General features: G+C 36.8%; 1 protein-coding gene across 3 annotated transcripts in view; it reads right to left on the bottom strand.

Moving 5' to 3' along the window:
* PKN2 (protein kinase N2) overlaps positions 1-24992 on the bottom strand; it is a 56453-nt gene that overhangs the window by 22766 nt on the left and 8695 nt on the right. Inside the window, exons 2-4 of one of the 3 annotated variants that reach the window (XM_037404582.1) lie at positions 10501-10561; positions 8829-9129; positions 486-637 (exon numbers count right to left, since the gene is read on the bottom strand). In XM_037404582.1, coding sequence (XP_037260479.1) covers positions 486-637; positions 8829-9060 — 384 coding nt within the window. In that variant the 5' untranslated portion in view covers positions 9061-9129; positions 10501-10561. Of the gene's footprint in view, positions 1-485; positions 638-823; positions 933-8828; positions 9130-10500; positions 10562-24992 lie in introns of those variants that run through there. The other 2 variants (XM_037404581.1, XM_037404583.1) reach the window with 2 other exon arrangements.

Below are 24992 nucleotides of genomic sequence, written 5' to 3'. Positions count from 1 at the left end.
GCAGATTATAACAACTTGTATCAGAATACTATACACATCTTATTCACACAAATATTTAGTACAAATCTTTTTACTGCAAACTACAACTAAATGACCATTTCAGATGCATACTTTAAACTAATGGAATTTTTTTTTTTAGCAGAGCTAGGGAAAGCATTAGATACCAGTCAGTGTCATACCAAGCTTTGCTGCTACGTGAATCGCACATGATCAAAGATTACTAGATGTACTAAATTTAGTAAGCCGGATTTGTTATTTAGGTTGAACTGCATGTGGACAAATTGATAAAACAACCTCTTGAGTGGATATCAAACCGCAACAAAAAACAGTACAGTAATTTGTAGTAGATTTGACATAACTATTTAACAAAAATATACCCCAAACTAAAAGTTACTGAAATTGCATACTGTTTATACACTGTACATTCATACCACAGCAGTATGAAAAATCTACAGTCATGTTCTTTAAGCATTCCAAAGTCTTACCTTTGAAGAGCCATTTGAGTACATCTGTATCATATTTTCTGCTCCCTGCTTTACCTTCAGTTCTATATCCAATTGCTTCTTTAAGGCCATCAGTCTGTTGTTAGTAGAAAAACGAGGATCGCTATTTGGAGTATCGGGAGTCCTAGGACAATCTGTGAATTAAAGGTAAGATGTAGTATGTGCAGGAAAAGAAAAAAAAAAAAAGAAAAAAAGAAAAAAACCTCAAACCTCACAAAAACCAAACCCCAAACCCCTCCCCACAAAACAGCCTAAACTCTATTCTATTAAGTTATAGATTAAACAAAGCTGGAACATCACACTCCAGTATTAAGACTGACCCTCCTGTCCAGAGCTACTTTGCAACAGCACTGCAAATGCGCCTTAACATGAAAAGCCTCACGAAAGCCTAGTGACTCCTACACGTGTCCTAATTCACATGAATCACTTCCAGGAGTGGTAGACCTAGCTGCAAACCTGCCTATTCTATTTTCGCTTCAAAGGAGATTTATTTCATCTGGAATGTCTTGAGTCAATTAAAAATGCAACTTCTCATTAAGCTTTCTTACACTCCTGATTATAAATCTAAATGTTTTAAAAACAAACTTGGACAATAATATTCAGTACCACTGAGCACGGTCTAAACACAGATACTAAGCAGTTCCTCACTGATTCTAGCGTGAGTGTTGCAAACACCATTTATGTCAAAATTAAGACTAGATAAAACGCGCCTTTTCCTTAGTAGTTAGGTGAAACAGTTTTTGCTTTGGAATCGTAACAGAATCCTGGGATTATCGGATATATAGGCAGACATGTTATTGAACAACTGATCTGTGGGAAGGATAAAGCTTTTTCATTTCACAATATTACTGTGTTTAGATCTCCATCTTACTAGATTAATTGAATGGAATGCAAGTTAGTTTTATCAATCAAATTGTATAGTCATACTCCTTAACTTTCCTATCCTCCTCCAGTACCGTCTATTAATCACTGATTGATATTTCAGCTTCTGCAACATGAACTGTTAACGAAATCAAAGCAAGCGCCACTGGACTATTTCCTAATACTTAACTATGTCCAGCGCAACTGTCCTTTTAGCTAACTATCTTCCCTAACAGTCCCAACGGCTTCTCTTTCAAACTTTTTGTAAAAGAGGATAAATTACATCCACTGTAGTAGTTTTTTTGTGGTTGATTTCTTCTACCCTAACAACTGAGAAAATACCTTCACTATGGGTAAATGACACTAGTTGTCTCTTGGAAGGTATTTACCCAATACCACCAATACAGTCTTTTTTTCCAATTTTAGTTAATCTTCCTTGAATTAAAACTAAGATGATGGATCAAATTCCTGAAATCCTCAAGTATTAGAAAACACAGGCATTGCACTAGTAACTTACAAATTATTAATTATGAGGTGTCATGGGGAGGAGATGCCTTATCTGACATTTCATATTTCTTCTGTAAAAGCTTCTGATAACTAGTTTTGCAGACTTAACACATTTACTTTCAAGTCTGCTGTGTAATTTCCTCCTAAATGGCCACCTTTGCTGAGGCTACACGCAGATTTCATGTAAGGAGAAGTTTTAATTTCCTCTGCTGCTAATTCACTCTTCACTTCAAGCCACTTCAAGACTCTTAACTGCATCCTCCTCACTCCTTAAGGGTAGTACAGAAAATACCAGATGTTAAAAAAGATAAAATTAAATCTGTATTTCTCCTCATCTGTTTTGTCGTTCACTCTCTCCTCAATGTTTTGGCTTGGTTTCTCCGTGGAACTGCACTTGAACAGCTTACCTTAAATCTGTTATTAATAAAACCAAGATTAACAACATACTTTCCTCTCACTTACGAATTCACATTCAACTAATCGTCACCTAATAATCTATTCAAAATTAGAACAAATGTGAAATTTGAAAGTCACAGTGTCAAGTCTCCTTGTAAAGTAGATTAATCGTATAAATGAATATTTATCCACTTTAGATTTACGATGCAGGCCTCTACCACTTAAAGATCCCAGGCCTCTGATGATCCCTGGGAAGACTGTGGGGCTCCTGCAGTCTGTTTTCACAGCTTTTAAAGATGCATACAAGCAGCCTTCCCTTGCATTAAAACAAACTCAAGTTACAAGTCAAGGACTAATTAGAGATACCATGGTTCAGGTTGCCCAGGCAGCTGTTATTATCTCTCTTTGCGTGTCTGCACTGTGTAGGTGGAACCACATCACTTACCTGGGTCATCTCGCGTTAGTCTGCACTTGTGGACCTAAACTACTGTCTACCATTTAGTTTAAATGGTTCTACTATATGCTTTGTTAGTAACCAGCAGCAAAGGAAACTTTTCTGCAGCATGGACTAATTGCTAGGAAGAAATAATTTTTTGCCTTCAGGCATAATAGTTGCTCACTAAACTCCCAAACATGGCACAATATGGTTTCTTAACAAAGATTTATTTTGTAAAGAAAAAAACCCCCTCAGTTTACCAACAGCTTTTCAGAAATGGCTTCCAAGTGACTCCTCCCCGCCCCCCCCCCCTCCCCAATTACAATTCAGCAAGTAGCCTGAGGCAGCTTCTTAAAGAATTCAGATTAAAGTTTTAAATCAGCTAGACAAACTGGTCCTATTATGGAAAGCGTTGACAATCTTAGCAGCAGCACTAGAAGCTACATCTATATTAGCTGTTTCGCTCTCTCTTTGTAATGTCTGCTGAGGTTGTAATTACTTTGGTATGGCTAGTTATCTCTGATCTATTTGTGTAACACACTTTACAGATGGGCTCAAATCTCATCTGGAGACTTTTAGTCATTTTCATAATACAAATAAGTAATAAATTAATCCAGATAATTGCAATCATGGGGATTTATGTATATGCTTAAAGTTAAACAAGAGTTAAGTACTCATACCAAATTGGTATTTTCCTCAAGTAAGTAAGTAGGGACTGGGGAAAATAAGAGATTCTCCAGCTTGCCACATTTGTTGGTCAGTAAGAACAGTACAGACTTGTCATTTTGGATGCATTCAAGTCCACCTTTGCATAGGAAGCAAGAGCTTTGCTGGGGTAGAGATTAGTGCCCCTAGGCATTTTTCTTCTTGACAGTGAATATCAAGTAAAGTAACAGATGTATTTCAAGTGAACTTGACTTCATTTCAAGTAACTAGAATGTTATTTTTGCTGAACAACTGTGAATGCTGTTGCTTAACAGAGTTTTGTGCAGAGTTAGCACACATCCAGGCTGCTGGAAGAGCTACAGTATTGCTTCCCCAGCACCTGCAATATCCTGTTTTCATGTAAACACACTCTTAAGACTTAAAATACGTTAATAGTGATGGTTTAACTATTTTTTAAATGTCTGGATTGCATCAGGACAATGGCAGTTTTCAGTCCGAAATGCTTATCTTAACCGTGATCTTTGCTCTTCTGAAAACTATTCCTGTTTGAGTCTTTGCATAGCGCTCATCAGCAAATATTTCTTGCTTCTAAATTGCCTTTTATCGGTGCTCCTGTATGTTAGATTTGTTAGTGACACAACTCTACTCTTCTGAGACTGCTGCTCATTCTTTGGGGACTCTTCCCCAGATGCTAGGTATGGTATTTCTTCAGTAAGCTCAGCATGAAATCTACGATCCCACGTAACTTTCTGAATTTGGGTTCCCAGATGGTACTGCAGCATGCTGCTAAACTGCGCAATTAGCAGCCAGTGTCCTTTGGTAAACCAGTTAATTTTAATCTTATTTGCGACTATTTAATTGCAGTTAGCCTCATCAGTGTCATACCCAACCAAAATATCTGTGATGCATGTTTAGGCATTGCTGGAGGTGGGGGGTAGAAAGAGGCATCATCAGGCTTTTCTCAGGGAGCCAGATGGTTGCATCAGCACTTCAAATAAGCCATCAGTAAGTCCAAGGCAGCAGTGGACATTCTGCACTCAGAGAACATCCAGTACTGACCTCCCGGAAACATTTGGAGTTCAACTGCATTTCAATTCAGTAATGGCTAACTTTAATTATTAAACAAGTGAAAGGAGATTGTTTCAAATTGCTTTGATAATGTTGTTCTACATTAAGATTCCCAAAAGTTACCATAGAATTCCTATGCATATGGGCCTCGTAGGTGGAGTCCGCTGTCTCAAAAGTCACTGCCTCTACTAATTTGGTTGCTACCTCTACCACTTCCAGTAATCAGTTTTACATGGACACTGTGGTGTCTGACAGATTAACCTAGCCATTTATAGGGACAAAGAAATCCCCCAAACAGTCTAACTTCCCTGGCAGCTAGTCATATTCTTAAGTAAAATAAATTTTCTTTGTGACCCCTACAGCCAAACCTAGCGTAAAGTAGATAGCTTCGAAGTTAGGAGAATGCAAGAGGTGTGAACTTGTCTTTTTGGTTTCATGTTCTCCACGTTTTATCCAGTCTCCTCAATTCCCTCACTTTTTTGTCATCTCTCCTCCCTATCCACCTTTACTTCAGCTCTATGGAACAGATTAATTCTGCAATTTATATATATTCTACCTATCAACTATATGCCTAATTAAATGGGTGATTTGCTGTAAGTAAACTATTTCAATCTTACACCTTGCAGAGTCACATTAAAAACCAATCTCTACTGCTACTTTTTAGACACATGAAAAGCATGTATCTGTGCTACTATATAGAAAAGTATGTTTTTAAGAGAAAATTCCTTCATCTCCAACACTGAAGTAATCAGCCCATGTTACACATTAAAAGAAATCACTCAGATTTTCAGTAATAACGGTCACTAAGCTTGTCCTACGCATTTTATACTGCTGCATTCTGCTTTACTTTTAAGTGCTGAACCTTCAAATTTTAAAACTGCGTCTCAGTATGACTAATACACTGCATGATAAGGGCAGACCTTGGTACAAAGTCCCATTTCTAAAACAAATCTAGATTCACCAGCAATTCCATAATGTAAAGTAAACCTACGTTATGCCAAAACTTGTTTCCAAGTCATACATCCACCGCCAAGTCTACCCTCATATTCATTAATATAGCTTTTTTGCAAACTGTACTTTTTGGTTAGGGTTTAATACCAATTCTTCAAATAGTTCTACAAATGATTTTCTATGACATTCGGACACAGAAAGCTTTCAGTTCTATGCAAACTACCATCAAAACATCTTAACTTGATAAATATTATGAAAACACATTTTTCTACAGTAGATTCATTAACTCTATGTTTAATAGTTTTAACATGTATTGATTACACTATGCTGATTACAAAGAAGTTACACTACAAAACAGTGGTTCATTAAAAAAGTAACATAAGTTACTGCTTGATACCATAAGCAGCAGTAAGAGTCACAACAGCTTGCATAGCACTTTTCAGTTCTAAATCTAGAGCACTTTACAAATATATGTTCACACCCACTTCTCAGATACAGGAACAAGGAAAGACTAAATGACTGTTCCAAGTTACTGCAATGACCTTTCAACCAGTCAACAGAAACAGTCCAAAAACCTTTTCAGAGTTGAGGCCTGACAGGTCAAAGGGATCATCATCTTACATGCAATGATTCTGTCTTATTTCTCAATCGATCTCAGTCCTGACTTTGCTACCTAGAACATGCAAAAACCTACACAATATACTCTAGAAGACAGAAAGATAGATATGGCCACCCCTGAAAAGTACTGAAGTACATAAAGGGAACACAGACCTTGACTCCACAGCTCTTGAACCCTCTTTACCTTATTTTCACCATTCATGGTCTGTGCAGTCTGAAGATTTCCCATGTATTTCCTTCTCTCTTTTAAATAATTTGTCACTAACTGACCAGAAGAAGGTCAAACATGAGCTACAGTGAGAAGCTGTAACTTAGAAAAAAGCTAACCTCTAGAAATAACGCACTTATTTGGGGAGCTCCAGTAAACGGTTATTAAATTCACTGTTGATCCTGAGCAAAAGCAAGAACTCCCAAACTGAGATACCTGTGGCCTCTCCACAGACCTATCTTTTGTCAGACGGCAGTGGTCTTCAGGGCTATGTGTCCATGTATTTGCTGAATATTATGTGTAAATATACATAGCTATTTAACACACTTATATACAGAAACATCCACACAGTCGCCATGCCGTAAGTTTTATATTCTCAATCTTATTTTGCAAAGGCCATGCTCACGAATACCTTAAGTCAAACCTAAGACTTCAGTAGTAAAAATCAGAGTATCACCTAGATGACTTGCACCCATTAGTCTCAAGACAGACAGCATGTTTATTGATAGTGCTCCCCCTCCATGAATTGGTGACCACAGATAAGGAAGGAGACAGACAGTTAAATTACAAGGCAAAGAGTATAAAAGACTCAAGCATTTCAATTTTGGAGGGTGGGTGCTTATAGATCTTTGATCTAAAAAGAGATGTTAAAAGAACTAAAGACTACTTTTTTCCCCCAGAAGGTTATGCAATATATTTTATTAAAATGGGTCTTATATAGGAATACCTGATTTGATACTATACAAAGAACATAACAATCTCAACAGAATTATTAAGATTTTTCTTGCATATTTCAATAATTAAGTAAGACTGTAAAAGCTATCTACAAATAACACTTTGAATGGAATGAAAGTGAAAAACATAGTACTAAGAAGTTCAGCATGCATCAAAAGCAAGGAGGAGGACATGTTTATCAACCTTGTTCTTTTAATCCTTTGAGCCTTTCATGGAAGTCTCTGGTATTTGAACATGAGGTGAGATGAACCTGACTGCTAACAGTTATCCACAAATGCACCCGGCACTGCTGGCCTTTTCAGGAGTATACTAAGGATCTGAACAACATAATTCAGATCTTTGTATTCACACCATCTCTTTAACACTAGTAAATGCTTTCTCAGGGTCTACTGCACTTCCCGAGTCATACGCAAAGACAGTATTGCTCATTAACTCATTGTGATACTTGAATGCTACATTGGAAAGGGGCATTCCAACAAGAACATTCTGCATCATCCACTTTACAAGTTTTGCTACTAGATGAACTTCACAAACTTATATCAGATTTTTTATATTCACTCTATACACAGTCGGTATACAATTATTTTTCTGTTCCATTCTTTCCTTTAAGAGCCACACTACTGTCAATATTGAAGTAGATTTTCACGAACCTTAGCTGATATGGAACAGAATGCTTCATGCAGATTAAAACCCAATGGGTATCTATGAAGCATACATTATTGTACTCATTCCCATTTCATGCTACAGCAACTACTCTGCCTCATTAGTTCTAGTAGTGCTCACCCTCTGCCCACCCTCTGCCCCTTGTATGCTACCAAGCAAAAAAAGCAGAGAATAGAGAAAATGCTGTGCAGACCATCATGGACACTTCAACAATCTTGCAGCATGTCACAGGGCCAGACAATACAAGTTCCTGATACCAACTGCCAATATTTTCCTGAATTCTCACTGTAACCAACCTTTCTTCACAAGGATGATGCGGTCATTTTATTCTACTGCCCAAGCTTCTTAAGGCTTGGCAATAACTTCAAACACACCTTTGATGGCTTGTGCACATCTATTAACTTTTTGCCAAAAAGAATCTGTGCAATGTGACATCATGAGGCTGGCAATACCTCCAGAGTAATTTGACAAAGCTGAAAAAGGACTGTTTACTTTCACAACATTCCATCTTAAAATACCAACCCTTGTATTTTTAAAAAATATATTCTAAATAAGTATTGCGTCACTGCCATGCCACAGAAAATACTAATTAAAGCCATTAATTACAACCATTCTGTGAAAACAATTCCAAATTGTCTTTAAAATGGTAGTTTCATTGTGGAAAAGCCAGAGAAGACTTAACAAATTGTTCCCACATTAAGAAACATTTGATAAGTTAGTCAAAGTGGCATAACACAGCTTTTAAATTTAAATTAGATTTAAGTTTAAAAAAAACCACAGAACTTTTAAGTAGAAATGTTATAATTTTTCCCTCCATAGAATAAAAAAGGTGTACTAACATTCATGCCTACACTCAGAAAAAGTCACTGGAAGGCCTACTGAAATTTGCTTTTACACAGTGAAAAGTTATTAGGAGATATTATGGTGATCGAGAAAATATTAAAATATAGTAATAACTGAAAGTGAAGAACTGGTACATGTTAAGTTGGTCTTTAGACCATGATCAAACAGTCTGTGAAATACAATGCTCCCCAGAAAACAATTTAAAACTCAAAACAGCAGGACACTTGTGAACCAAAACAAATAGGCATACATAAGTAACAAACTGCCAGAATGAGCAGGATTTGCTCATTCCCAGAGCAATTTTTTCAAGTGAAATGGGACACAGCTTATCTAAGCTAAGAAGAAAAACTGATTTCACAATAACATATGGTACCTGCAACGTCTTCTGGATCTGTTACAACAATGTGTGCATTTAACTCCTGTAACTTATGATGCAAGTCTTCTAACTTCTTATTTGATTTTTTCAAAATGTTGTCCACATATGCCAAGTTCTTTTTATCCGTTGTGACCTTCCTGAGGTTCTCTGCTCCCTCCTTGATTTTAAGCTCCTTCCTTATTTCCCGCTTGATTTGGTCCTTTATTTCATCCAGCTTCTGCTGTACCATTGTATCTGAAAAGTCCAACTTTTGGCCAGTGCTCACATTCTCAGCGGCTAGAAGACTTTTGGCATCCCCCTAGAAAGAAAAACAGTAATGTAACTACCAGGAAAGTTTGTTTCTTGACAACGCAGGCTGCACACTTAAAATGCCTAGGCTTTAGGCCTCTCTTTATTAAGCAATCACTTTGTAAGACCATTTACTAACCATGGGCCTACACTAATGTTGCCCTAAAGCAACAATCTCACAAGACATTACATGTTAACTGGAGTTAGATTTTACAACAGATTTATTTTAAATTTAGTGACGTCTTTACTGTGCCTATTTTTAACACCAAGAGATTTAAATACTTCTGGATTTGTCATGGCTGCTTGCCTGGCAGTTATATGCCTCAGAGCTAATGACTCACATTTGTAATTTTCTAGATTTAATTGTGTGTTTTAATAGACCAAATGGATAGAGGAAATAAGAGTAACTTCCAACAATTATTATCTGTGATGAATTTTTATACATTCATTAGAATAAATTCCTTTTAAAGATTGAAAAAAGTAAGTTAAGAAAAACCTTATTGATGTTTGCAAATGTTTAAAGAAGCACTGGCATCTTTATAAAGATTTGTCAAGATGTTACTGGAAATCTGCTAGATATTTTTTTTTTTAAAATCCCTCAAGTAAAAATAAAATAATCTTATTTTCTTGTGCAGGCAAGCTAGGCTGAAATGAAATTAAAAAAACAACAACAAAAAGTTGCATTGATGAATGGGAGTTGGTGTAGTAAGGGAGCAGGGGACAAAAAGAATCTTCAGACCATCAGTACATATGAGGTCATGCTTGTGCTTAGTGTATGCTTACGTATCATTGAGGAAGTAACTGTACAAAGGGCATGTTACAGAACCTACATCAATAAAGTACAAATACAATCAATTACATATGTAATAACACTTCTTTTGTCTTATACAAGGACCCTGTACCATGAGTATACACTAGGTCCTACCCAAGAAGTCTTAGCTAAAGCTAAGTGAGTGAAGACTGAATAAGGGCTCTCCTAAACTTAGAATCTGATCCAGTCATAATTCAGGATGTATTTAGTATATGTGTGGCCTGATCTTTATGTAGCTACCTAAAAGACCAAAATTCCAGTAAATTTTCTTAAACACAATGAAGAAGTTGCCCAGACTTCTGAAATATCTGAGTGGACAGTAAGGTATTTGAAGAGGTGATTAAAAATCAGGAAGTTTTGGGTATAATACTAGTTGTCATCACTATCTGCTGTTGGAAACTCCAACAGCACAGCAGAAGAAAACATTCAGGAAAGAGTTCAAGTAGCACAGCATTGGGCTAATAAACTGTAAAAATGTCCCAGAACACATGATCTCTAGATATAGTCCACAGTTTGTTTTTGGAAGAATTTGGGGAAAAAAGGATCATGACAGTTGGAGCTGGGCCATACCTGTAACAGATAATGCTGGTCAAACTATTTCAATCTGTGTACGTTCCAGTGATTGTGCCTTCTGTAAGCAAGATCCAATCCATCAGTCAGTCCTCAGCTCTAATTTTACCTGTTTACTAAGTCATCTTTAAACCCCTCTTATTAAAACATTTATATCCATAGCTTCAGCTTTTAATACAAAAAGTTAGCAACTCAAAGATTCTTAAATATTAAAAGTAGTCAGAATCACCATCTTGCCACAGAATCTGTCTGTCGTTGAAAAAGACAACAAACAAGCTATTTAGAAGTGACAAATCAAGTAGGAAACGAAAGGGGGGGGGGGGGGAGGCAAATTTATACTTAAGAGTGCACTTGTGGCTCCTGTAAGTACATTTCTGTTAGTGTAGATTAAAATAAATAATTTATTATGCATATATAGAGAGGCTATTAATAGTTGCACTGGGAAATACAGGACATTGTTTCCATATATAGACATATAAAAAGAATCAACTTTTTTTAAAGAATGATCAATAATGATGAACAACTAGTACAAAGGTTCATATCCATAACGGAGACCAACCACCGTGTGTTGAGTGCTTTAAGATACAACTGAAACTGAAAATAAGCTCATATAGTAACTGTATAGCAAACTGTTCAGGTAATAAGTATATATAAATTAGATCCAGATCTTTGATTTCCCTGTTTGTCTAACAAATCTAGGAAGTAGAAAATGAGCCTCAAGATTAGTATACTAATACTTAGCCTTTAAAAAGAGATCAAACCAGTTTTTGTAAATAAAAAGTGTATTTTTTAAACCATAATCCTTTGCATTTGTTCTGCAAGCTTCCTAGAAATAAACTCATCTACCTCCTTCAAAGCATGACATTACTAAGTTCACAGGAGAAAGACAAGTGGTGTTAAAACCCCCACAAAACTCAACAAAACAACCCCCCAGCCAACCCCAAAAGCAAAAGGAAACCTTTATTCCTTATTCCAATAGCACCCAAAGTACACTAAAATTATGCCAAGAAGGTACACTTCTCAAACAGAACAATGTAATTAAAATATAAATAATTCAGAAATATTCTTGACTAGGGTTTCCCAAAGAGACTTCAGTTAATTGTTTATCTATTGAACAATAACGTATTTTATTACAGGGGAGGTTTTTATTCCTCTACTAACCCTACATCCCACCTGTTAAAGGGATGTTATATTCTTCCATAAACAGGTTTTTGGAGCCCTTGCTCCACATATACAGTCTCTTAACAAGTCTTCAATTAAATTAAATCTCCATGATCATTAGTAATTTGCATTCCAAATTTCGAGTAATTAAGTTCCAGTTCTACTCAGCAGCATCTTTGTCCCTGGACTTAAGAGTTTCAGGATATAGAATCGTTGTCTTCAATCTGCTTCTGAGGCAGCTAAGAGTACAGCAGTGCTGATTCTAACGCGGGAAGCTGGCCACATTGCCTATGAATTTAAGCATTCATCTTTAAATCCCTCCAAAAGCCACAGATGATACTCCTTCTGTCTCTCTTATCATCCAGAGTTAATTATACTTTTGAACTAAAAGTACCCTGTCACCTAGTTGCCTAGATGTGTCACCTGGCACAAAGGTCACTGTGAAATAAAACAGTCTTCCAAGGAGGCAACTGTGCACGCAGTGACCCTGAAGGTTGCTCCCAAAGCAGAGCCAGAGCGTGTTCTGCAAGTGAAGTTGCTCTGCTCCTGCGCTGACACGTTTTGCTGCTGGGATGCAACAAAGGTTTGAGACAGATCCTCATGCCGGAGAACTGAGCTGCCGCAGCAACGTTCCATTTTAAAATGGAGATAATGCCAAGACTGACACAACCGGACAGAATGTCCAACAGTTGAGTAAGAGAAGTATGTTTCTTTCTTTAAGAAAAATCACCTCCCAAAACGCCAAACTCGTACTCTGCTTTCAAACTGAGAAGCAACTTAAAACCACAGGATATTCCAGCTTTATTCAATGACAACCTGTTACGAGTCTCTTGTTAGAGCTGAATATTCTTTCAAAAAATTCTTTTCCCCATTTGGATGAACTCCCTCCCAGGTTGAGCCTCACGTCCATTAGGATGTAGGTGTTCTCTCCCCTCAATGTGAAAATTAAGTATGTAAATAGAAACAACAGCTGGAGGCAGGGGCCAGGTCCTTTGCTTTGCACTGCTCAAGTGGGCAGGGTGCAAAGACAGAAGAAATCATTCACATTCTCTATGCCAAGAAACCATCAATGGATATTGCACAACCACTTCCTTCACTCTCCCTCCCAGAATCATTTAACATGAAGTATCTTAAGAGTGGAAATGCTCCAAAGCTGATAATGACTAAACCACTCTTGCTGGTAAAACAGAGAATAGGCCTCCCTGCTTTAGAATCGAAGACAAAAGAACGGGCAGCCAGGTACCGATTCTCAGTTTCTTTTTTAACTCTGGTAGTGTTTTGACTGTTGGGTAAAAGACAGTAGCTCATCTTTCTTGGGTGGTCCCAGGACCAGACCACTTGGCATAGCATCCTCCTTCCCCGTGTGCCACAGCCGACTGCGGTGACCTAGTTCTGTGCCCCACAGCAGCAAAGGGCAGCGGCAGCCGGTGCTGCTCCTAACAACCTGCTTTCTGGGCTGCAGGGGAAGCAGTTCGAGGCAGTGGTGCGTACTTGTTGTGTGATGGGAAAAACACATGTTTATGAGCCAGGCTGCAGATTTCTGAAACATCTCAGCATGTAATGAAACTGAAGCTGTGTTTACTACAATAAACTCTGAAGGACCACAAATTAGATATTACTGCTAAAAAAAAAAAAAAAAAAAAAAAAAAAAAAAAAAAAGAGAGAAGGAACTCATAGCTTTCCTGCTGCAATGGCCTAATGACTCAACCTCACTTAGATTGCTGGCTCAAAGACTATCTATTTACAGAAATGAATTCAAGATGCCAGCCTTCAATTTCTGTACTCTTGGGAAATATTTTAAGTATAGCTGCTGAAAATAATGGGTAGTGGTCTGAGCATGTCTTTTAATAATACACAGAGTCTATTCTGGCTGATGTGGTGAAAGAGAGCAGTAGTGTTGTTTATGAAAACCCATGGGAGTCCCACACTTTTTCCCCAGGTCAATTCTGAGCCAAATAATCAGTGAAGCAGGTGCCTTGCCAAACTGCACTTACCAACCAAACTCCCACTGAAGAATAAAATGTCTAAACTGCTGAATGACGGAAATGGTACTGCTGACAGAAGAGAGTACCATAAAGTTGGAAATACCAGAGAATCTGCTTAAGTTGTGTAAACTGAATGACTTCCAATTCAAAGTGAGATTATCAAATTGCCACCTCTTAGAAGAAAAAAAGATAATGCTAAAATCCTGGGCATTATTAATAACTCCAAAAGAACTTGCTTGTAAGAGCACAGTACAGCTGCACTGTGTATTCACCATAGAGAACACCGAGTAGGGCAAGAATACAGATTACTGACTTCTGGTAGGAATTGTTACAGAAAGGTAAGCGGGCCCTGAACTACAGCGTGCTTAACAGCTGATGAGCACTCATGCAAAATATTATTTACACTTCACATTGATGTGCTACTAGCACACAGTCAACGTCCCTTTAGAAAAAAGACCATATCAAAACTCACAGCAAAACTTGTCTATTTTTTCCTAAAACTATTAGCATTCATTTTTATATGCTCTTGAATTTTAGTAACCATTTCAATAGACTATAACAAACAATTAATACAGTAAGAAAACCTGTTTGACAAGTATAGTAAAAAATGCTTCGTTATTAAATAGAAACATACTCATTTCAAATATAAAAATAGGATTTTCATCTTATGTATGATTAAAAAATTACCATAATCCAGAAAGACTAAATGTTTATTAATTTTTCATTTCATTTTGAAGAACTGGAAGTACAGATTTGGAGCTATTATTTTTCTTAGTATAATTTTCTGAACAATCTTTCGCGGAGAAAAAAGCAAAAAAAATCCAGTTGTTTTTCTGAGCTAACTGCCAAGGTCCCTGAAGCTCTCTACAGTAATTCCTGAAACCAGAGTAGTCTTTGATTTTAAGAACAATGTTAATCAATTGCAAACTTCCCTTCCCCCCGAAGTCATTCATAAAACCAGATGTGACGGCTTGTCTGGATTACTGGAACTACATGGACTATTTCCTCCTGCCCAGAAGCAAATGTGATTGTGGTCAAGATCTCAGCACTCACCCAACATCAAGAACAACAAAAAAACCACCCCAACCTTGGAGGCTTAATAGATTCTGGCATTAGTTTGCTGTGCTAACATGTCACAAATCAGGATTTAAATTTAATCTAAGTCACAGCTTTCTGCTTTGTAACAAAAGGCTGTTTAAAGCACAAATATCCATACTGTATTGCATTATACATGGATGAATTTAAGTAGGACACCGACTAAATGGGGTTCAATTCCTGTGCAAAAAACAGTGAGTGCCTGGCTGCATCTGTAAGAGATTAAATGGACAAAAAAACCCCCCAAACAAACAAAAAAGCAAGCATTCCTTAAAACAGGGATGTCCATCCTACAGTCCTCAGTCAGCTGGTCCCCTCTGCCCCTCTCTCCCAGTTTCAGCTGTTTCCCTGATGAATGCTTCAGGAGGAATGTTTGCTTTTAGTCACAAGATAGCTGCTGGGCTGCAGCGCTTAGTCCTACAGCACCTGTATGAAAAGCTGTGTGGCCTGGCTGAGGCAGGCCACAGATTGCACCTAAACAGGTAATAAAATTCCCCAGAGATACCTTGCCAACATCTAGGTTTCCAGCCACAAACAATCCCTGATTAGGCCAGCATTTACCAATGCAAAGAGCATGCTTCCCAAAGGTGCTCCAACAGCAGCACAGACTTGCTTACAGAACTGGAAATTGTGACGATGCAGCGTTGTACCAACATTGATTACAGAAAAGGGTGTAAAGTGAGATTTCCTCACCATGGAAGGGAAGGAAAACTTTTAAAGAAATGCTGCCTTCAGCTACTTCTCATTGCAGTAGCTTCTAATGGTTTTATGCTAGGAGAAGGACCTGCAAGGAGGCTTTCAAAAAATTATGACATTAAAAGAAAAAACCCACTCTCGCTTTTCTCATGATTGCAAGGACCCAACAGAGGCTATGGCACAACACAAGCAAAGAGCACCTGAATCTGAGATCAGCAATGGCTACAGTATCCAAGAAGTGTGACTAGCTGTTCTGGCAACAGGCTTGGTACAGACATTTCAGCAGTTTCCAGACTTTTTATCTGTAACTTCAAGTTCCTACTCCCAGCCAAAAAATTCAAATAGACCCCAGCACTGTTGAAAAAAAACCTTACCCTCTCTGGTTTCAGAAGTGCAAAAGAAACACCACAAATCCCTGTTGGGATGAATGGGGACTGCTGTCACAACTTTTATTTACATGTGTCCAGGAACAAGATCAGCATATGACATTATTCCTGTAACACCACCACTCCTCCATACTCTGAGACCTTGCTGTCTTAAGTTTTAATTTAGCTTCTCATTTTTAAGTGTATATGAAGTACCAGTAATTATCAGTGGTGCTACAGTAGTTGAGTTAGTATAACAAGAAAAAGCAGCAGAATACATACTCAGAAAACTGCATTTCACACAATTAGTATGGTTTTAAGGAGACCACACACAGCAGCAGAAGCCCTATTAAATGCCAAAAATACAAATGAGCTCTTTCAAGATACAGGGAAAAAGATTTTATGAACTGTTAATACCATACGGCAAGTTTCTCCAATAAAGAAGTATCATAGAATTGTGCAAAGATGACTGAATTAATTCCACCTAAGATTCAGCCTCACCTAGAAGCACTGAAATGATAATTTCTCATCTAATTCCTGTAACATTATCATAGCATGTATACATAATGTAATAAATACACACACTTCTGTTTAAAAGATGAGGAAAACCAGGCTGATTAAATGGCAGTTCAATAAATGGCAAGAGAAACAAGTTCAAGGCAGCACAATATATTTTAAGAAAAAAAGTCCCTCAGTCACAGACTCTTAACTGGAGCTGTACACTGAACATACTGGACTGGGCAGCAAAAACAGTCATACATGCGCGTTTCATCTCCTACTGCCAACACCGGAATTCCATGCACGAACTTGTTTTGTATTTTCCAAATTTCATCTGAAAAATTTAGTCTTCTTTTGAGACATACTTCAGGGAAAAAATTTTAAGAGCCCATTACATAAATGAAAATGTGAAGGCTGGTAAATAGCAGAGAAATTACTATTTTTGTGTTTCACAATTTCAGACTGCTTCGAAGAAACAACTTCATTTAAAATTGATAGCAAAAATAAGCACTGAAAGGGATTTAGGCTTTGGTGGGTTTTGGGGTTGTTTTGTTTGTTATTTTAAGTGCTTTCAAATAAATATGCAGTTATTGTTTCTTTCATGGGAACATCTGCAATTTTCTGTAACACATAAATATATCAACTTCATTCTAATGGCCTAAAATTATTTCTTAAATATGTACAGTACGTGCTTTTAAAATAAAGTGTATATTTTAATATTTTTGCCAAATACTACACATGGGTATACACTGAATCACAGAATCATTTAGGTTGGAAAAGACCTTGAAGATCATTGAGTCCAACTGCTAACCCAGTACTGCCGAGTCTATTGCTAAACCCTGTCCCTAAGCACCACATCTACACATTTTTTAAACACCTCCAGGGACAGTGATTCCACCACCTCCCTGGGCAGCCTGTTCCAATGCTTAATTACCCCTTCAGTGAAGAAATTTTTCCCAATATCCAATCTCAACCTCTCCAGTGTATCTTGAGGCTATTTCCTCTTTTCCTGTTGCTTGTTATCTGGGAGAAGGACATACCTGTGCCTGCCTATAGCCTCCTTGCAGGTAGCTGCAGAGTGCACCCTCCTCTCCAGACTACGTAGTCACATTATGCTCAAGTCCGGTGCAAGCAGTTGTTTTACTGCTCTGAAATGCTTGGAGTCCAACGCAACTTATTGAAGAAATAGAACTATTTAAGATAAAGCTAAGGTCATGCAAATGTTGCGTAGAAAACTCTCAGTACTAGTAATACAGAAACTAGTAATCTGTCCACAAGAGAGAAACACTCTCCCCCTTCCCCAAATACAACATAACTAGTAAGGTACCCGTTGAAGTGTGTGTTAAAGGAAACACCTAAAATAATGCATTTCGGCTGCTACAGAAAGTTTGTATAATTGTTTTATGTCACACCAATATAAACAGTTTTATTTTCTTTTCATATAAAATATTTACCTAATTTTGTCTAACATTCATAGCAGATAATATTACACATATAGTTCACGATGCTGGAAACATACTACTACTATGTTATCCAAGCTGCAGGATACAATATTTAATTTGGTAGGAGAGCTTTTCAAAGGTAAAAAGGTCAGTCAACAGACATAAGTCACAATCATGCCTTAGGACTTTGATAACTACTCCTCAAACAATGCACACTGTACAAAGGTGACAGTTCGTTGGGCATGCATCCAAAAAATATACTTACGTTAATGTAAAGTTAACATTGCAACTACATATTTTCAGTGGCTGTAATGTTAACATTACAATAAACATGTGTGGTTAAAGTTCTGCTTGTGAAGAAATTTTAATCACTATGCAGAAATATCAAAATAAAACCCCAAGGAACCCAAAATCCAGTTCTTAATGACAAACATGTCCACTCCCATTTTTAAGGTGGTTTTCTTCTATTATGATAAAAATGAATTAGTTAATAGCTACTATTACCCAATTAAAAGGTATTATTGTCTATCTCAGATAATGCAACTGATTCACCGTTCTGCTCATCCACAAATTACAGTATCGGCTATTGCCACATCTGTAAGTGGTGGTACTGAAAGTGTCACACATTCTAACTAAACTACAGGAGAAGAATGCTAAAATGCCTTACTACGAAAACAAGTCAGTACAATTTGGGATCTCCCTGTTCTTTCAGGGCAGGTTAAAAATCTTAAATCATTGAAATGATGTAAAATAAATCCTCAGCTAGTAAACAGGAATTTCTAAACAACACATACAAGTGCCAGGATGCTGTTAAATAACAATACACTAATTTCTTTCATTTTAAAGCACAACAAAGCGATCCATGTATGAGAAGCTCCATTTCTGGGACGAATAATCATGATTTGAAAAATAAAAAACCCACCTCTGTTTCTGGCAGTTCCAGCTTTCAGCACAGATGACTGATAGGTTAGTCCATTTAACTTTACTATATTTTACAGGAGCTATTTTTAGCTATTGCAAAACTAATGGAAGAGCTGAGAGTCTACATTCCACTCTAATTAAGCCATCATCTTTAGCAGCCAACTATTTTGTACATTATAAATGCAGGAATACATATCAGAGATAATACTAACATCTGCTTTATTATGAGGCAACAGGCCAAGTGGCTAAATACTGGATCTTGGTGAAGGAACCGATTTTTTTTGCTTTTTAGGACTGTGCAACAGTGCCTTCACCACAGCTTATGGATTCCCCATCTTGGTAGCTGAATCTGTTATTAAAGGAAAGGGATGTATGTTTGTATTTATACCAAGGAACCATGTCTTCATACTCTAGGACTGAGAACACCTTCACAGTAGTTTTGGCTATTGTATCTGAAGTTCACACCCTACACTCCAACCAACTGCAAATGTCGCTCCTGTTTTCATCTCCAGCAGCAGAAGGATGGAAAAGCCTCCTTAAATCCTTTCCCCATCTTTACAGGTGGTCAGTAGAAAAGATCACTTTTCACTATTGGAGAGAAGTATTGCCACACCCAAAATACCACTTGCAGAGATGCAGGCATCTCATTCCATGCCTTTCCAGTAAAAGTTTATAGATGAACACAGTTATTTATAGAAGCATTACTTCACATTCCCATTTGTCTGAGACTTTCACAGAGCATCATTGATGTATGCTGATACATTGGAATAATGGTTTTGCAACACTTCTTTCTCTGATGCTTAAAACATGGTAAGAAATTTCTCACTGGCTCTTAACCATTTTCTATTTCAGAATTCCCTAGGTATGTGAGAATTCACGAAGAAACAGAAGTCCATCAACTTACAACACAAGCAAAAAGGAAAATTTCCTGACTTAACTGCTTTATATGCAATACTAATGAAAGAGGCAGGTGATTTCACTTACTGATTATGTGGATTACAAAAAATATTCAGAACATTCTACACGAAATGTAAAAGTGTTTATGTTTCAAAACACAAATTTGCTTAAATTTTTGGTTTTAAAAGCTTCCTACATTTTCTCAGTTTTTAGGAGCCCTGATCCCCCCCCGACCTGCAGTACAGCAATCCATATCTACCTTCTCCGACCCAAAATGAACCTCTGACATTCATATGAAGTTGACAGTAAGAAGTGTTGAACAAAAGTCTAGGATTTTAGTTGAAGGATTTCTTAATGCTCACTTAAGAAGTTTTACTCTTTATGTTCAGTCTCAATACTACCTCCCGTTACCAATTTTGCATATACACTTCTGTAGGACTCTCTTCCATCTAGCTCTTGTTACCAGCAGCGTTTCAACAACAGCTAAATTAAAAATGGGAAGCATCAGTTTCCAAATAACCAATGCACCAATGAGACCTATAACGTAACAGAAATAAGGCAGCATAGACCCAGCAGTTTTTCAATGCATATATATAGATGAGCCTATAAAAGTGAAACTTAAAAAGTTTATGCTATAAACAATGGCAAAAAGTTCTCACCTTACAACTTCATTAAACTAGGGGAATATGTTGCTTGCTTTTTCTACTGCTGAGTATTCAGAAATCCCACAATGAGACATATTTGTTAGTGATTTCAATGCCCTTCCTTTTTTAGAGTGGGTAAGATTACACATGCATTCTATGTGTTTTCCAGCACCAATCATGTGAATGGGATCTTTAATGTGGTATTTAAGCTTTGTTTATCCTAAATTGATCTATTTTTTAATGTTAAAAGCCTCACCCTATTTTACAGGGCATATATACACAGCAGGTTTCACACATACAATTTTAAAAAAGTTCTAGGAATATTTGTTGCCAATAATCCAGTGTAATTGGCTTTGATATGCTCCTAACTGTCAAGACATTCTTCTTCAAGGCTAGAAGTTTTTCACTTCATGACAGTTTGCAAGCATTTTAGTTATCAGCCTGAGAAAAACCTTTAGTTCGTAATCAAAACTATAGCATGAAATATATGTTAAACAGAAGTAGAATAGAATATTCTTTATTAATAACCAAGAGCTACAAAAAATACTCTAGATATGACATTCAGCAAAACCTTCATGAAGGAGTCCTTTAAGCTAAAGAAAGAAATTACTGCAGTCAAAAGCTATTTATGGTTGAAGTTTAACCTGTTGCATTCCCAAGAGTATCTAGTATGTATTCCTCTATAATGAGCTATCTAATCTAAAGCATGTCATCATTAGGAGACAAAAAATACACAATCTAAATTTTGACTGAAAAATACCAGCAGGAAAACTTCTACTTCATCAAAGAGACCAGCACATTCTTACATAAACTTAAATTTAAGGAGGTCATGGCTATTTCCTAGCTGTATTGGAAACTAGTGTGTGTGTGGTTTGTGGGTGTGGGGGTGTGTGTGTGTGTTTTTTGAGGCTCTCTCAAGCATTCTATTAAAGATGTCAAGAGTCACAGGAGAAAAATAAAAAGCAGTCTCTATAATAAAAAAAGAAATTGAGCTACACAAAAATAAAGTACAGTCTCAACCTGTCTATAACATCTTCCAAAATAAGATACTATATTTAGTTCAGGGTAGCATCCTGTCAACTGTACACTTTCCTGACCTCTGAGCATTACTGGTTTCTTTTTCACACCCTTTCCACTGTTTAACCAAGCCAGGATGGAATGAACTGGCGTTATTATAAACATTCTGGGGTAAAGCTAAAGCTTCTGCCCAGACACAGGTTCTTCCCATTTTCTGTAGATGCTAGAACCACAGCCAGCTTTTCCTTTCTCCTTTTGCTAACCCTGAGTGAGGAAGTGGCATCCTTGACCATACACAGTATATGCCACCAAAATGCTCATTGCTGCTGTAACTCAGGATTTGCAGGAACTGCCAGTAGATGTACTTGACTGTGTACTAAGCTTCAAGTATATTCTTTGCGATAAAGAAACACTTAAATGCTTCCAGTTAATAGACAGATTATTTTATAACTGTAGAAAAAAAAAAGCACTTAGAAACATCTGACATTTTGAACATACATGGTGAGCAAAGTGCAAGACAATAATTAGTGAAGGAAATCTGCAGAAAATATTACATGCTAGATGGAAATCAGAAGAAAATAATTCAACTACATAGTTTAGAACACATATGTGAATGAATACAGAATACAGATCCCTGCAGCTAAGTTTTAAAAATGTGTTTACTTGAAGCAGTGTATAAACCTTAAATTGTCAGTAAAATAATTCAAGTAAATGCAGCCAATGGGAAGGCAGACAAATGCTAAAGAAATTAAATGTTATTTGAGTCCATAAAACAGTATTGTTTATTACAGAAATAGAAGAGTTAGAAAAATGGGAGACCACTTGCAGAACTTGCATCTCCCTTGCCTGTCTTTCATACTCAAGGTCATCTGGTTCAAGAATCATATTGGAGGTAAAGAAACCAATTCCCATGTGCACGGCAGTTGCTGCCCTAACTGTGTCACTGAGTTACTCCCATCAAAAAGAAACACTTCAAAAAAAGAACACTTTAATATTAGTGTTGGCTGCTAACCTGAAAAATAGATGATTTCGAATACTACTCTACAGCAGACTGATTTTCTTTTTTTCTCCTGCACTTAGATTTTTTTTTTTTTAATCTGTTGGAATTAGTTTAATTAAAGCTTGAGAATACATTCATTCACTCTCTTGCACAGAATCCTAATACCAGTGACCACCAATTTCTAAAACGTTTAAATTAACAATCATAAAGTGTTTCTGCACTTTGCAGTATGTTACAACAAAAGGAAGAATTCAAGAAAGGATTCTGCCCTCCCAAAACAAAAATTAGCTGCTGCTGAATGCCATGTGCTCTGCCACAGATAATAATTTTACTTTCAAAGTGCACATACAAAACAAAACGGAAAAAAGCCAGATTTAGTTATTACTTTGTGAAGTGGCTTATTTCAACTAACTTAGTCTAGATGAATATTTCAAACTGATCACATTTTTCTCCCAACAGATGGCTATTTACTTTGACTCAGGCTAACTGGTATGAATAAAGTAGAGAATAACAATTAAAAAACCCTCTGAAATAAATTATCTTCTTCTAACGTTAAAGTACTATCTGTTTTAAATTTCAGAAATGTCATGCTTCCACCTTTTCAGAAGAGAGACTGGAGACAAATCCTAGCAACCTGAAGAAAAAACATTAAATAATGGGTTATAGTTTCAAGAACAAAATCTTAAATGATCTACAGGTTGTCTAATTATACAGATATTACAATTTGCAAATGGTAACTTTTAACATCCAGTCATTCTCGGCCTAAAACACCAGCTTCATATGAGCTTATAAATAAGCAACAAACTCAAATATTGAAGAAAACATGCTTCCATTAAAGGAGATTGCTGAGTCCTAAATGGGCAGCAGTTCAAGAATGCTACGCTAGTAGTCAGGCATGTACGATTTACAGTACTTTTACTTTTTTGCTGCTGCCGCTAAGTTTAGAACAAGTTCTACAAAAAGGCCTTGCTGATTTTAAAATGTTCTGTAAATCTGTACTACGCTTATTTCGGTACTTTTCAATACAAGTCTTTGAAACCCTGCCTTCAGTCTGACTCTGTATTCTATAACCTTTTGCTAGAATCTAATTTACTGTATTCTGTATCCCCAGCCCATTACACCCGTGTAGTTCCCCCCATGGAGCTCTGGAGAGGCTGTCCACAGCATATGTCCTTGTAACTTCAGAGTTTAATAATGTACTTTTAAGAAAAGCTGACACTTCTTTGCCATCATTGGTCTTATAATTTTAGCCTATATGATTTGAGAATTAGGGAAGAAATAATCTTGTCATGTCATATGCAGATCTGTCTATGAAGGGAACATCCTCTTAAAACACATACCACTTAACTGTTTTGCAAAATAAACACACGAAGTAGAAAAGCAGTGGATGGTTAAACATATTATGCTTGTAAAAAGCAACAGGCCACAGTCAATTTGCATTCCTCCTGAATTCTCAACAATACTTTTGGGTTTACGGTAAGGTAATATGCATCACAATGAAAGAGCAATTTCAACCTCATATCTAATAACCTAAGTGATGTAAACAGGTTGTCCTAAAATCTAACATAAAAGGGGTTGTGTTCCTCTTCCTGCAGAAAATAAGGTAGGCAAAAGAACAGAACTAAGCAAGTTTTTTCCATAAGAACTGGCATAAACTTTCTTGCTCACATTTCACAAATAAGCCAGTTGTTAGTGGAAAGCTTTAGAACATCTGGAATTACCAAAAATACTATCCTTGTTTATTCTAAGGATAATCCTTCATCCCAACAGCACAAAATAAAAGAAGTCCCACATTCTAATGGTATAGCTGAGTAATGAAGATAACACACCTAGAGTTTGTCAGTGTATACAAGGAGAAAGTATTGATAATTTTGAATAATTAATTCAACACCACAAGAACTTTGAAAATATTTAATCACTTTGTTACATCAAATTTATTATTTCTTCACCATAGTTTCAGGCCCTCGCCCCCCCCCCCCCCCCCCTTTTGGCTAGACCTCTAAAAACAGCAGCAGTCTTGTACACAAGAGTTCAAAGTCTTCTAAATGCTGTTTTAATTGATGTTCATGTGACCTTTAAGAGGTATTCTGTTATTGAAAACATTCAACTCATCATTGTTTGGGTTTTTTTCCTACTAAGTATTCAAATGGCTCACAGTTATTGAACTACTCAATAACTGACAAATGTATTCACACCAAACTAATACCTCACTCCCTATTAGCTTTATGGACAGTAATTTAATAGTATTATTCACACAGTAAGTTGTCTTCATGACAAAATTCACTCCCATCTGTTTCAATTGTATACTTACTTTTTTTTTTTTTCACTTGTTAGAGAAATAACAAAAAGACTCAGGATTTTTCAAAACTACTCCTTGCCGCAAGTGTGTGAAAGGTTTAACAGCAGCCTCTGAAAGCTATTAAATAAAGATGTGGTTGGTCATACTCCCACATTCGCTTAGGGTACTGCTACAAAACCTTAACACTGTTCTCAACTTTCGACAGCAAACTTAATGAAACTACGTCTTCCATCCATGCATGATGTCCAAAACAATTCTATTTTCAGTGCTCTTTCAGACAAATAGGTTTTTACTGTCACATGCAGCATATTGTAAGACCTTCTGCTTGAAGAATATGAAGCTAGAAAAGAATTGCCATAGACAGGAATGAACTGTTTGTTATTCGTCTATTGGTCTGCAGGAGAAGAAATGGGACTTTTCACAGTCCCCAGCTCAAAGCCACATACATGACAGTAAATCTCATCCTGTAATC

This window comes from Falco rusticolus, chromosome 11 (genome assembly GCF_015220075.1).
Source record: "Falco rusticolus isolate bFalRus1 chromosome 11, bFalRus1.pri, whole genome shotgun sequence".
NCBI classification, from domain to species: Eukaryota; Metazoa; Chordata; class Aves; order Falconiformes; family Falconidae; genus Falco; species Falco rusticolus.
The sequence above is the reverse complement of the archived record's forward strand: the minus strand, read 5'-3'. Positions and strand labels throughout refer to the sequence as shown.